Genomic DNA, 15840 nt, shown 5'->3' with positions numbered 1-15840 from the left:
CCCCGCTGGTTCCTTGAGATCAATAAAACTACTAAGCCTCTAGCCGGACTGTCGGGGAAAAAAGGGAAGCCAAAAATTACCAAAAACAGAATTAAGAGAGGGGACAACTATAATCTCTATAGTCATTAATGGCATCACAGGGACTATAATGAACTCGTCAATATAGTAAAATGAACAAATCCCTAGAAAGATACAGCTTGCTAAAGCTTATCCAAGAAGAAACAGATAACCAAGTAGTCAGGTATCCACCAATCAGACTGAATTTGTAGTTTAAAACTTTCCACATGCCGGGCGCGGTGGCTCAAGCCTGTAATCCCAGCACTTTGGGAGGCCGAGACGGGCGGATCACGAGGTCAGGAGATCGAGACCATCCTGGCTAACACGGTGAAACCCCGTCTCTACTAAAAAATAAAAAAAAAATTAGCCGGGTGAGGTGGCGGGCGCCTGTAGTCCCAGCTACTCGGGAGGCTGAGGCAGGAGAATGGCGGGAACCCGGGAGGCGGAGCTTGCAGTGAGCTGAGATCCGGCCACTGCACTCCAGCCTGGGCGACAGAGCGAGACTCCGTCTCAAAAAAAAAAAAAAAAACTTTCCACAAAAAAAACCTCTAGGCCCATGTCGCTTCACTGGTAAATATCATCAAACATTAAGGAAAAAATAATAACAATTCTACAGACACTACTGCAGATAACAGAAGAGGAAGAAACACTTCTCAATTTATTGTGAGGTCAGCATTAACATGCTACCAAAAGCAGAACATGACATTATGAAGCATTCCATGGAAGAGAGGAAACAACAACAACAAAGCGCCCAAAAAACTGTAAATCAAGCAGGACTGCCTGAGGTCAACAAAATTTCTATACTATCCCTAAGGGCTCTTCCTTAAATAGGCACTTTATTATAGGTGATAACTGAAGGAAGTGTTCCTCACATCTTCTCAAACTATTTTTAGGCGGGGCATGGTATGGTGGTTCATGCTTATAATCCCAGCACTTTGGGAGGCCAAGGCAGGAGAATGGCTTGAGCTTAGGAGTTTCAGATCAGGCTGAGCAACATAGCGAGATCCTGCCTCCACAAAAATAAAAAATTAGCCAGGCAAGATGGTGCACACCCGTAGTCCTAGCTACTCAGGAGGCGGAGGCAAGAAGATCGACTGAGCCCAGGAGTTTAAGGCTAGCAAGTTTTTTGTTTTTTTTTTCCCATGTTCTCTCAAGGTTGCAAGGACTACAGTGAGTTAATATTATGCCATTGCAGTCCAGCCTGGGCAACAGTGTGAGACCACATCTCAAAAAACACAATACAATACAGTACAACACAACACAACACAATAAAAATTTTGCTGGGTGTGGTGCTCACGCCCAGAATCCCAACACTTTGGGAGGCTGAGGCAGGAGGATTGCTTGAGGCCAGTTTGAGGCCAGCCTGGACAACATATGGAGACCTCCGTCTCTACAAAAATTTAAAAACTTAGCTGGCATGGTGATGCACATCTGTGGTCCCAGCTACTTAGGAGGCTGAGGTGGAAGGATCGCCTGAGCCCAAGAGGGGGAGGCTGCAGTGAGCCATAATCACACCACTGCACTGCTGCTTGAGAAACAGAACGAGATCCTGTCTAAAGAAAACACAGGCTGGGCGAGCTGCTCACGCCTGTAATCCCAGCACTTCGGGAGGCCGAGGAAGGCGGATCACTTGAAGTCAGGAGTTCGAGACCAGCCTACCCAACAAGGCGAAACCCCGTCTCTACTAAAAATACAAAAATTAGCCGGATGCGGTGGTGCATGTCTGTAATCCCAGCTACTTGGGAGGCCAAGACAGGAGAATTGCTTGAACCTGGAAGGCGGAGGTTGCAGTGAGCCGAGATCACACCACTGCCCTCTAGCCCTAGTGACAGAACAAGACTCCGGCTCAAAAAAAAAAAAAAAAAAAAACAACCCAATAAAACAAAACTATTTTTATCCCTACAGCTATCAAACCCAAATAGCCATGAAAACCTATGTGAGATTGCTGTATCTTTGCAAGTTCAGTCTCTTATTTGTAACTAATCTTGATACCAATTATCAAACATGTCTACCTAGTAATAGTACATTCTAGAAATTAAGTACAGAAATAAATTCTAGGAGGGACAGAGAGCCAGGCCCTAAAACTATATTAACCAATAATAACGCTCAACTATACCACGAGAGTTGTTCCAACAAAAACGAAAAACACCACTTCCAGCCGGCTATGGTGGCGTGTACCTGTAGTCCTAGCTACTCGGGCAGTTGAGGTGAGAAGACTGCTTCAGCCCAGGAGTTCCAGGACAGCCTGGGCAAAATAGCAAGATCCCATCTCCAGAACAAAACACAAAACACACAAAAACCCATCACTCGCACTGCTGTTTAGACCTGGCTATCAGAAGCCCTCCCAGAGCTGTCCCTAAGGAAGTAGATCCCTCTACCACTGGGCTTGCCAGATCAGTCCTCCTGCTCAACCTATTCACATTGCTTCCCTCTAAATCCAGATCTGGGGGCATCTGCCTGCACTCTAGCTGCAAGACAGACTGGGAGGAGTATGAGTATCATGATTTCACCGAGAAGATGGAACTCTCAAATGGGAAATTGAGGAGGATATCTAAGATGCTATAGCCACAAGTGACAGTTGTCCACTAGTTCGATTATCATTACCATCTTAACATCAAACATTTTATGTAAGATGCTTATGACCAATTACATTTATTTTCCCATCACCACCTCCTAATTATACTTACTGAACGGGCACATTTTTTGGGGGGACTGCTAGAAAGTCCATCCAGTTGTCCATGTTCACCCAGAAATCCCGTCACTTGGTCCAAGAAAGAAGATACATCTAACTGGTGCCATTCTACTAGCTTCTGACCTAAAGATTAAAACCAGGATATATAAATATAATATCTATAATCTTTCTGAACATTCTCATTAAGTATCTCTTTCAGCATATGCATAATTAAAGTGTACTGTAAAGACACATCCCCTCCACCAGCTTATGCTATATACTGTCTTCATAACCTAGAAGTCACATCAATTATACTCACCTAACAGATTCCCACCCATCATGATAGAGCAACTATCTTATCTGCTGCTATCACTTACTGCCATTTAGGAAGAAGAGATTCAGAGAAAGCAATATTATATAAAACACAATTAATTAATAAAACCAGCTCCACCCTCTGCTTCTTGGGTGGGATCACAACTAGTATCTGGGCAATCTTAACATTTTAATGATTATTAAAAAAACTTTAAAAAATTCCTTTAAAAAGGTAAGATGAATATATCAGTTATTCTTCAAAAGAACAGAACTGCACAAACATAAAATACTACCATCTCCCAATGTTGCCAGAAAAAGATGTCTTAACTACATACATCAATAGATGTTTAAATAATATAAAGGGGAAAAAAAACAGGAAACCTTCACCTAAATTACTATAATTCTGAAAACAGATCCAGTCAAATATTAAAGATCAATTGAGATAACTGAAAGACAAGTGATAGGTTAAAAGTTGCACGCTGATATAAATCTTACCTGTCCGTGGGTCCAATATGGAAACATAGGGGAAATCCCCTAACTTATAAAACTGTATGTATCTCTGACCTTCCTCACTGTCATGATAAACCTGTTAAATCATTGATATAAAAAAAAAAGTCAGCCTCTAAGAAAAGAACCAACTATAACCTTGTTATATACCAACATCAATTAGCTCTCCAAATACACCTCTGGCATATGTATTAAGATCTCACTCCTACACTAAAGAGATAATGAAGGTCATCTGGTTCGAACTCCTTCAACTTCCTACTTTTAGCACCCTCTGGAAATTTACCATAAACATATCAATCCATTCCTCTTCCTTTCTCAGTTCAGATGAGGTATTCTTCTTCCTGCTCAAGTTATCTGTCAACCTATGTCATTCATAACTCTCAACCATATACATCTTAATAAATCACAATGTATTAAGATTATGGGCCGGTCGTGGAGGCTCACACCTGTAATCCCAGCACTTTAGGAGGCCGAGGCGAGTGGATCACAGGTCAGGAGATCGAGACCATCCTGGCCAACATGTGAAACCCCCATCTCTACTAAAATACAAAAAGTTAGCTGGGCATGGTGATGCGTGCCTGTAGTCCCAACTACTCAGGAGACTGAGGCAGGGGAATTGCTTAAACCTGGGAGACAGAGACTGCAGCAAGCCGAGATCGCGGCACTGCACTCTAGCCCAGCGACAATGCAAGACTCTGTCTCAAAAAAAAAAAAAAAAAAAAAAAAAAGATTATGGCTCTGCATGGTGGCTCGCACCTATAACCCTAGCACTTTGTGGGGCAGAGGTAGAGGACAGCTCGAGGACAGGAGTTTGAGACCAGCCTGGGCAACACAGCAAAACCCCATCTCTACAAGAAGTTTGTTTTTGTTTTTAAATTAGCCAGGTTTCATGGTGTGCACCTATAGTCCCAGCAACTCAGGAGACTGAGGTGGGAAGATCCCTTGAGCCTATAGGGGTTAGAGGCTGCAGTGAGCTATGACTGCACCACTGTATTCCAGCCTGGGTGACAGAGCAAGACCCTATTTATAGAAAGAAAGAAGAAAGAAAGAAAGAAAGAAAGAGAGAAAGAGAGAAAGAGAGAGAGAGGGAGAGAGAAAGAGAGAGAGGGAGAGAGAGAGAGAAAGACAAAGAAAGAAAGAAAGAAAGAAAGAAAGAAAGAAAGAAAGAAAGAAAGAAAGAAGGATTATAAGCTCTAGAGTTCAGCACTGTGCTAAACAATGAGCTGCTTGATCAATATTTGTTGAATAAAATACAAGGAATTTTACCATTAAAATTACATTAAATTTAGGGGCCTGTAAAATATACACAGGCAAATTAATAACATTAATAGCATATCTTACAGTAGGGGAAAAAATTAAGTTCATTTGTAAGTTTTTATTTTCTATAACTTTCCACAAAATAAAAAAATTGAGCTGGCACGGTGATTCATGCTTGTAATCCCAGCACTTTGGGAAGCCAAGGGAAGCAGATGGCTTGGGCCCAGGAGTTCGAGACGAGCCTGGGCAATATGGCAGGACCCCATCTCTACAAAAAAAAAAAAAAAAAACCATTATATGGGCATGGTGGTGCATGTTTGTGGTCCCAACTACTCAAGAAACTGAGGTGGGAAGATCATTTGAGCCCAGGAAGTCAAGGCTAAGCCATGTTCATGCCACTGCATTGCAGCCTGGGTGACAGAGCAAAACCTTGTCTCACAGTAGGGGAAAAATGATACAAGGTCTCTAACCTTATCTCATTAGCTAGGAAGACTAAAGTGACATGTCTAAGAACACAGAATTAAAAAGTATCAAACCCAAGCTAAAATCTAAGTCTTAGCCAAATGCTTCCAATGACCTCAAGATCTTCTATACCTGCACTGTCTCATACAGCAACCACTACCCAGAAGTGGCTACTGAAGCACCTGAAATTTGGCTACTCCAAATAGAGAAGGGATGTAAGTATAAATACAAACCATATCTTGAAGACTTAACACCAAATAAAAGCAAATCATCTCATTATTTTTGTATTAGTTATACAGGTATATTGATTTAACGAAATATATTATTTAAATTAATTTTGCCTATTTTTATTAATCTTTTTTTTTTTTTTTTTTTTGAGACGGAGTCTCGCTCTGTCACCCAGGCTGGAGTGCAGTGGCCGGATCTCAGCTCACTGCAGCCTCCGCCTCCCGGGTTTACGCCATTCTCCTGCCTCAGCCTCCCGAGTAGCTGGGACTACAGGCGCCCGCCACCTCGCCCGGCTAATTTTTGTATTTTTAGTAGAGACGGGGTTTCACCGTGTTGGCCAGGCTGGTCTCGAACATCTGACCTCAGGTGATCCGCCGGCCTCAGCCTCCCAAAGTGCTAGGATTACAGGCGCAAGCTACTGCCCCAGCCGGTTTTACCTTTTTTTAAATGTCTTAATTCATTATAACCCAATTCCTTTCCCTCAACATCCCACACTACAAAAGTAAAATTCTACAAAACTTCTGATTAACTCTCCTTCTCACCTGCCAGAAAATGAAATGTTCCCGGATAATATTCTTCACAGCTTCGTTGCTCCACACGTCGCGGTTGAGGCACTGACAGGCAAAGTCTTGCACATTTTGAATGTTTATCATCAGCCACTTATTTTGCATCTGGCCACACTCTTTGGCCTGCAAAAGTAAAGTTACACATTTGTTAGAAATAATTTCTACTTGGTGACAGATGTTTCCATAGTTGTTCAGAGGTTGTCTTTCACTAAAAATACTAAGTTTTTGCCCAGATATAACATCTAGAGTTTTCAGTATTTATATATTCTATATATTTACTTTGCATATGCATGTATAACTATACTGTCCATTTCAAGCACTTCTCAAATTTAAATTAACTCATTTCTCTTTTATCCAGATATCTGTTATAATGGCTGATCTTTTTCTTTCTTTCTTTCTTTTTTTTCTTGAGACAAAGTCTAACTCTATTGCCCAGGCTGGAGTGCAGTGGTGCAGTCTTAGCTCACCGCAACCTCCACCTCCTGAGTTCAAGTAATTCTCCTGCTTCAGCCTCCTAAGTAGTTGGGATTAAAGGCGTGCCCCAACATGCCTGGCTAATTTTTGTATTTTTAGTAGAGACGGGATATCAACATGTTGGCCAGGCTGGTCTCAAACTTCTGACCTCAAATGACCCGTCCACCTTGGCCTCCCAAAGTGCTGGAATTACAGGTGTGACCCACCATGCCCGGTAATGGCTGAATTTTTAAAGTATGTTTAAACATCTTTACCCAAAAAGGATTCAACAAACTTAAGATCAAGTCACATAATTTTATTCTCTTGCAACCTCCATCAACAAATTTTTTTTTTTTTTTTTTGAGACGTGTTTTGCTCTTGTTGCCCAGGTTGGAGCACAATGGCACGGTCTCAGCTCACTGCAACCTCCACCTACTAGGTTCAAGTGATTTTCCTGCCTTAGCCTACCGAGTAGCTGGGATTACACGTCTGTGCTACCATGCCTAATTTTTTATATATTTTTAGTAGAGAGACGGGGTTTCACCATGTTGGCCAGGCTGATCTCGAACTCCTGACCTCAGGTGAGGCACCCATCTCAGCCTCCCAAAGTGCTGGGATTACAGGCGTGAGCCACTGTGCCCAGCCAAATATACTTCTTTTTAATGAAAGCAATTGGTGTGCATATTTTATTTTGTTTTCTTCAGCATCATTTCTAGAACATTTTTAAACATCATATTAATCTTAATTATTAGGCATATTTGCTATATTGGAGAATCACCCTAAACATTTTAGTGAAAACTGCTGAGAGTTTTTTCTCTTAAGAGTTGTCTTCCTAGGAGCAGATTTCAAAAATTGGGATTACAAGGTCAAAGAATGTTTGAGAATGATCCCCAAACAACTCTACGATTCATACCACAAATATCAATATATCAATCATTAGTGTGTGCCTTTTGCCTGTCAGTCCCTTGTCAGCATAAAGACCCATGAAATGCTGCTGAGTGGAAAACAATGGCAGAAAAGCAAATGAGCAAATAAATGCTGCCTCAAATCTCTGCCAAGGAAAGAACAGTGACACGAAACCACAGTTTTGGAATAACTTTATCCTAGAACAATATTCTTCTCCAAATCAGTGTGACATGGGAAAATCTTACGAATCAATGAATTTGGTGTAATAACAATCCAAGAACACACTGGACATCATTTTGTGGGTATTGAAAAATGTAAGACGGAGAATATCTTCTGTTTTAAGAAAGTTAACATCATCTCACAAATAGCATTTTTTGTATGAATCCCCCAGAATAAATTATTTTCTTTTTTTGTTGTTTACACTTTTTGTAGAGATGGGGGTTTCACTATGTTGGCCAGGCTGGTTTGGAACACCTAACCTCAAATGATCCTCCTGCCCTGGCCTCCAAAAGTCCTGGGATTACAGGTGTCAGTCACCCCACTCAGCCCCAGAATATATGATCTTCTAATATTTGCTTACTGATTCCATGGGTGAAAACCCAAGGTCTAAAAAGAAATATCCTTATATTGAGCCAGGAAGCTGCATTTAACTGGTCAAAGGCTTATTTTAAAATATACAAATATAATAATTTCTTCCTTATAGGAAGTAATATTTCCATTTACTTCCTTATAGGACAAAGATTTAAAAAGTGAATGATAAATGAATAATTAAGCTGCTTTTTTTTTTTTTTTTGAGAGGGAGTCTCGCTCTGTTGCCCAGGCTGGAGTGCTGTGGCCGGATCTCAGCTCACTGCAAGCTCCGCCTCCCGGGTTCCCGCCATTCTCCTGTCTCAGCCTCCCGAGTAGCTGGGACTACAGGCGCCCGCCACCTCGCCCGGCTAGTTTTTTGTATTTTTTAGTAGAGACGGGGTTTCACCGTGTTAGCCAGGGTGGTCTCGATCTCCTGACCTCGTGATCCGCCCATCTCGGCCTCCCAAAGTGCTGGGATTACAGGCTTGAGCCACCGCGCCCGGCCTAATTAAGCTGCTTTAACTACAGAAACAGTATTTGAAAATAAACGGGAAAATGACCATACATTCTAGAGACAGACTAGAGAGCATATATTCCTATAACAGGGTAAATTTACAGAAGTCTGCCCCAAAAACACTGACAAGAAAAAAATGTACAAAACTGAAAATGAATAAAAGTCCAGAGTTTAAAATGGAAGAGTCTTTTTTTGTGTGTGTGCTTTTAAAATTTGTTTACTCACATTCATGCTTTCATTAGCTCAGATTTATTCAACAAATACTGAGTACTCATCATGTTTCAGATACAGTTAGAGATACTGAAGTTATAGCAGTTCTAAAACATAAAAATTCCTGCCTTCATGAAGCTTCCAATGGGGGAGAAACCTAATACTAGCAAAAGAAACTTGGAAATGATACTAACCACACTGAAGATACTGTTAAAAAGTTGTTACTGCTAAAAGGAAGGGTCCAAAGATACAATTTTCAAACAAAACAACAATATTGGGAGGGAATAAAAGAGTCTTGAATAGGCCGGGTGCAGTGGCTCACACCTGTAATCCCACCACTTTGGGAGGCCGAGGCAGGTGGATCACCTGAGGTCAGGAGTTCAAGACCGGCCTGACCAACATGGTGAAATCCCGTTTCTACTAAAAATACAAAAATTAGCCAGACGTGGTGGTGGGCGCCTGTGATCCCAGCTTCTCAGGAGGCTGAGGCAGGAGAATTGCTTGAACCTGGGCAGCAGAGATTGCAGTAAGCCGAGATCGTGCCATTGTACTCCAGCCTGGGCAACAGAGTGAGACTCTGCCTCAAAAAAAAAAAAAAAAAAAAAAGAAGAAGAAGAAGAAAGAAAGAAAGAAAAGAAAAGAAAAGAGTCTTGAATAAGTCTAGAGAGCTCAAGTACAACACGAGGACTATACTTAATGTCTTATACACTGACAATGTGCTCAGAGTAGGTTATTAGGTGCTCTTACCACACACACACAGGTAAAAAGACAATTATGGAAGGTAGGGACAGGTTACTTTGCTTGACTGTAGTAATCATTTTACTATTCTTCATATTATACATCTTAAATATGTACAGTAGGCTGGAGCAGTGGCTCACACCTATAATCCCACTGCCTTGGGAGGCCAAGACATGAGGATTGCTTAAGGCAAGGAGTTCGAGACCACCCTGGGCAACACAGTAAGACCCCATCTCTAAAAAGATTTAAAATAATTAAATACATACAATTTGAAAAGAGAGAGTCTTAAAAAAAAATCTAAGTCTACCAATGATGTGAGTCAAGGACTGGAGGTGAGAATGGGCCACGAGAAAAACGATGAAAGAAGATTCTGGAATCCTTGGAATGGATTAGGCTGTTCTGAATCAACATTTCAAAGCCATTACAATAGAGACCCCAGAGTAAAACAGTGGGAGACCAACATCTCTCCCAGTACCAGTCAGATCAGGAAGGCATGATAAATAAGGGTTTAGGCCGGGCGCGGGGGCTCACGCCTGCAATCCCAACACTTTGGGAGGCCGAGGTGGGCCGATCATTTGAGCCCAAGAGTTCCAGACCAGCCTGGCCAACATGGCGAAACCTCATCTCTACTAACAACACTAAAATTAGACGAGGGTGGAGGTGCATGCCTGTAATCCCATCTACTTGGGTAGCTGAGGCACAAGAATTGCTTGAATCAGAGGTTGCAGTGAGCTGGGATCATGCCACTGCACTCCAGCCTGGGCAACAGGCAAGACTGCCTCAAAAAAAGAAACGAAAATGTACGATTTGAACAAATTTAGTATGTTTCAGTAAATATATATACATAAAGTCAAGAAGAAAATATATTAAAATATACACAGTACTTTTTTATGGAAATGGAAATTACAATTTCATTTTTCCTTATTCATTTTATAAATTTCAATGATTTGTCTAATTTGAATAAAATTAAATGTAAACAATATATAAGTTTAATCAGAAAAATGTTATATATTGCCAGGCGCGGTGGCTCACTCCTGTAATCCCAGCACTTTGGGAGGCCGAGGTGGGTGGATCACCTGAGGTCAGGAGTTTGACACCAGCTTGACCAATATGGTGAAACCCTGTCTCTACTAAAATCACAAAAATTAGCTGGGAGTGGTGGTGTGTGCCTGTAGTCGCAGCTACTCGGGAGGGTGAGGCAGGAGAATCGCTTGAACCCAGGAGGCGGAGGTTGCAGTGAGTCGAGATGACGCCACTGCACTCCTGCCTGGGTGACAGAGCAAGACTCTGTCAAAAAAGAAAAAGAAAAAGAAAAAAAAAATTAGTTACTAAGTAGGCTCTTCTTCACATTTTTGGCTACATATTTTAACTTGCATTTATACTAAATACTTTTGAAATTAACAAAATACTCTTAGGGCTAGGTGCACATGTAATGGGATACCAATTTAAAATGTGGGGTTTTTTTTTCTCTCATGAAATTAGAAATATTGGCCAGGTTCCGTGGCTCACACCAGTAATCCCAGAACTCTGGGAGGCCAAGGCCGGTTGACCATTGGAGCTCAGGAGTTCAAGACCAACCTGGGCAACATGGCAAAACCTCATCTCTACAAAAAATACAAAATTTAGCCAGGCATGGTGGCACGTGCCCATAATCCCAACTACTTGGGGGGCTGAGGTGGGCAGATCACTTGAGCCCAGAAGTTGGGGCTGCAGTGAGCTTAGATCGTGAGGGAGGGAGGGAGGGAGGGAGGGAGGATTACAGAAATTATTCTGATTCTTTCTGCACAATATTCTTTCTGGCATAATCACGATTTCATCAAGGCTAATTGAACTGTTTTAGGCCCTGTGGGTGGACACATAACAGTCAAGAAAACGAAGTCCCTGTGTTCACACAGCTTACAGGATGGTGGGGAAAGAAAACAAAGGAAACGTTCCCTTGCCCAAGTCAGACCATTTGGCCTCAGTGTTTGGCTCACTCAGCTGGTTTTCTTGACTGTGCCAGCTCTTTCCAACATCAGTATGTCCACACTGTATTATTTACTCTTCCCTCAGACCTCCCCACCGTTCGTATTCCCTCGCTTCACTAAGGTTTCTATTCCTATCTCATCCTTTCAGAAATCTTCTCTAATCTTCCTAATACAGTCCTTTCTCCTCACAATTACAAACACATGTGGAACCTATGAAATCAACCTGGCTTTCAATTTAGCTGTAAGAAGACACAGAATTTGGCAACATGGACACATCTACTTGCAAAGGACACTACAAATTTCCAGATGCTTAACTCAATTCAGACCACACACATAAAATGGCCCTGAACAAACAAAAACCAGCCCCCCTCTCTCCTTCCCTTATTGTATTTTATTCTCCTTCTTTTTCTTTTTCTTTTGAGACAGGGTCTCACTGTGTTGCTGAGGGTGGAGGGCAATGGCACCACCACAGCTCACTGCAGCCTCAGCCTCCTGGGCTCAAGCGATCCTCCCACCTCAGCCTCCTGAATAGCTGGGACCACAGGTCTGCACCCACCATGTCCAGCTGATTTTTTTCTATTTTTTTGTAGAGACAGGGTTCCACCATATTGCCCAGGCTGCTCTTGAACTCCTGGGCTCAAGTGATCTACTCCCTTCAGCCTCCCACCAAACTGCTAGGATTGGTACAGGCATGAGTCACTGCGTCCTGGCATATTTTATTCTTTCTTTTTTTTTTTTTTTGAGACGGAGTCTCGCTCTGCCGCCCAGGCTGGAGTGCAGTGGCCCGATCTCAGCTCACTGCAAGCTCCGCCTCCCGGGTTCACGCCATTCTCCTGCCTCAGCCTCCCGAGTAGCTGGGACTACAGGCGCCCGCCACCTCGCCCGGCTATTTTTTGTATTTTTTAGTAGAGACGGGGTTTCACCGGGTTAGCCAGGATGGTCTCGATCTCCTGACCTCGTGATTCGCCCGTCTCGGCCTCCCAAAGTGCTGGGATTACAGGCTTGAGCCACCGCGCCCGGCATATTTTATTCTTTCTCCAAGCAACTACTATAACTTGAAATGAATGTCACACTCTCTCTCCATCAAAGATACACATATGTATTCACGGTTATTATATATGTGTTTGTATATGTTTGTTTTACATTGTTCATAGTCTGTTTCTCCTACTAGATTATAAACGCTACAATGGCAAGGGTTTTATATAATTTACTACTATCTCCCTGTGGCAGAAACTGCTTATCGGTACCAAATAACCCATTCTCCCCTTGTCCCTCTTACTTATAAAACCTCCAATTTTTAACTAAGCATCTGGATTTCCTAGTATCCCTTGCAAATGGGTGTAGCTATGCTGCCAAATTATAGTAGATGGAATGTAATCGAAATGCTGCGTACATACGTTCTTCCTTTAAAGGGAAATGTGTACCTTATCAGCGCTTCCCTCTTCCATGCTGTTTATTTATTTTTTTTAAGTGAAAGTAAGTTTAAGAAAGTAAAGGAATAAACCATGGCTATTCCAGAGGCAGAGCAGCCCAAGGGCTGCTGGTTGCCAATTTTTATGTTTATTTCTTGATTATATGCTAATCAAGGAGTGGATTACTTATGAGTTTTCCAGGAAAAGGTTGGGCAGTTCCAGGAACTGAGGGCTCCCCCCCTTTTTAGAGGATATAGGGCAACTTCCTGATGTTGCCATGGCATTTGTAAACTTCCAGAGCGCTGGTGGGAGTGGAGCAGTGAGCATGACCAGGTCACTCTCATTGCCATGTTGGTTTTGGTGGATTTTAGCCGACTTCTTTACTGCAACACGTTTCATCAGCACTGTCTTCGTGATCAGTTTCTTGTGCTGACCTCCTATCTCATCCCATGACTTAGAATGTCTAACCGTCTGGGAATGCAGCCCACTAGGTCTCAGCCTTATTTTACCAAGTCCCTATTCAAAATGGAGTCGCTGGCCAGGCGCGGTGGCTCAAGCCTGTAATCCCAGCACTTTGGGAGGCCAAGACGGGCGGATCATGAGGTCAGGAGATCAAGACCATCCTGGATAACACGGTGAAACCCCGTCTCTACTAAAAAATACAAAAAACTAGCTGGGCGAGGTGGCGGGCGCCTGTAGTCCCAGCTACACAGGAGGCTGAGGCAGGAGAACGGCGTGAACCCGGGAGGCGGAGCTTGCAGTGAGCTGAGATCTAGCCACTGCACTCCAGCCCGGGCGACAGAACAAGACTCCGTCTCAAAAAAAAAAAAAATGGAGTCACTCTGTTTTAAATGCTTCTGACAATTCCTCCCTCCCTTTAAGAGAACCCTTAATCCTAAGGGTTGCAGAGGGAGAAAGATTCATCTTCTGTAACTTCTTCATGCTTAACAGGGATGATGATATTCCTGCCTATTAGACCTCTTGCATTCAGAATAGACAGAACCTCAGTCTGAAAGCATCTGTATGGAGAGCACCATTTGTAACTCGAGTCCCAACAGAAGGTGGCATCAAAGTTAGCCTTTGGGTTGGGGATTTCCTCAGTACTGACCCTTCTGTGGTTGCCAGAACGATGTTACCAGAAAGGGGTCCAGACCCAGATCCCAAGACAGGGTTCTTGGACCTAGCACAGGAAAGAATTCAGGGCGAGTCTATAAAGTGAAAGCAGGTTTATTAAGAATGTGAAGGAATGAAGAACGGTTACTCCATAGGCAGAGCAGCCTTCCATGCTGTTTAGTAAGCAAATATGGTGGTAAGCCAACTTGAATCATGCAGACAAGGGAAAGCAAGACACAGGGGATGGCAGAGCAAGACAGAAAAAATTCTGCAGCTCTGATCACTTCACAGAGCGAGTCCTGCTGACGGTCTGGACTCCACCTGCTGAAGCTCTGAAGCTGCTGTTTATGGTGGGACATTCCAAGACGGCCGCAAAGGAACAGCTCCCTCTGCAGCTCCCGGCATGATCAACGCAGAGACGGATGACTTCTGCATTTCCAACTGAGGTACCTGGTTCACCTCACTGGGACTGGTTGGCCAGTGGGTGCAGCCCACAGAGGGCGAGCTGAAGCAGGGCAGGGCATCATCTCACCAGGGAAGCACAGGGGGCTGGAGGATTTCCCTTTCCTAGCCAAGGGAAGCCGTGACAGACTTCCTGGAAAAACGGGGCACTCCCCCCAAACACTGCGCTTTTCCCAAGGTCTTAGCAAACGGCAGACAAGGTGATTCTCTCCCGTGCCTGGCTCAGTGGGCTGCACTCCCCCCAAACACTGTGCTTTTCCCAAGGTTTTAGCAAGCGGCAGACAAGTGATTCTCTCCCGTGCCTGGCTCAGTGGGTCCCACGCCCACGGAGCCTTGCTCACTGCTAGCGTGGCAGTCTGCAAGGAGGAGGCCTGGCTGGGGGAGGGGCGTCCGCCATTGCTGAGGTTTGAACAGGTAAACAAAGTGGCTGGGAAGCTCCAACTGGGCAGAGCTCAGCAAGGCCTACTGCCCCTAAACTCCACCTCTGTGGGCAGGGCATAGCAGAACAAAAGGCAGCAGACAACTTCTGCAGACTTCAACGTCCCTGTCTGACAGCTCTGAAGAGAGCAGTGGTTCTCCCAGCATGACATTTGAGTGCTGAGAAAGGACAGACTGCCTCCTCAAGTGGGTCCCTGACCCTCATGTAGCCTAACTGGGAGACACCTCCCAGTAGGGGCCAACAGACACGTCATATAGGCGGCTGCCCCTCTGGGACGAAGCTTCCAGAGGAAGGATCAGGCAGCAGTATTTGCTGTTCTGCAGCCTACACTAGTGATACCCAGGCAAACAGGGTCTGGAGTGGACCTCCAGCAAACTCCAACAGACCTACAGCTCAAGGACCTGTTAAAAGGAAAACTAACAAACAGAAAGGAACAGCATCAACATCAAAAAAAAGGTCATGTACACCAAAACCCCATCTGTAGGTCACCAACATCAAAGACCAAAGGTAGATAAAACCACAAAGATGAGGAGAAGCCAGAGCAGAAAAGCTGAAAATTCTAAAAACCAGAGCATCTCTTCTCCTCCAAAGGATCGCAGCTCCTCGCCAGCAACAGAACAAAGCTGGACGGAGAATGACTTTGACAAGTTGACAGAAGTAGGCTTCAGAAGGTCGGTTATAACTTCTCCGAGCTAAAGGAGGATGTTCGGACCCATTGCAAGGAAGCTAAAAACCTTGAAAAAAGATTAGACGAATGGCTAACTAGAATAAACAGTGTAGAGAAGACCTTAAGTGACCTGATGGAGCTGAAAACCATGGCATGAGAATTTCGTGACGCATGCATAAGCTTCAATAGCTGATTTGGTCAAGTGGAAGAAAGGGTATCAGTGATTGAAGATCAAATTACTGAAATAAAGCGAGGAGACAAGGTTAGAGAAAAAAGTAAAAAGAAACAAACAAAGCCTCCAAGAAATATGAGACTATGTGAAAAGACCA

General features: G+C 43.5%; 1 protein-coding gene across 9 annotated transcripts in view; it reads right to left on the bottom strand.

The window, feature by feature from the left end:
* UBXN7 (UBX domain protein 7) overlaps nt 1-15840 on the bottom strand; it is a 78585-nt gene that overhangs the window by 13170 nt on the left and 49575 nt on the right. For all 9 annotated transcript variants that reach the window (XM_003895336.4, XM_031663941.1, XM_031663936.1 and 6 more), the window contains 3 exons: nt 6037-6183; nt 3536-3626; nt 2745-2872 (listed from right to left, as the gene is read on the bottom strand). In XM_003895336.4, coding sequence (XP_003895385.2) covers nt 2745-2872; nt 3536-3626; nt 6037-6183 — 366 coding nt within the window. The remainder of the gene's footprint in view (nt 1-2744; nt 2873-3535; nt 3627-6036; nt 6184-15840) is intronic.

Source organism: Papio anubis, chromosome 2, assembly GCF_008728515.1.
Source record: "Papio anubis isolate 15944 chromosome 2, Panubis1.0, whole genome shotgun sequence".
Classification (NCBI taxonomy): Eukaryota; Metazoa; Chordata; class Mammalia; order Primates; family Cercopithecidae; genus Papio; species Papio anubis.
The sequence above is the reverse complement of the archived record's forward strand: the minus strand, read 5'-3'. Positions and strand labels throughout refer to the sequence as shown.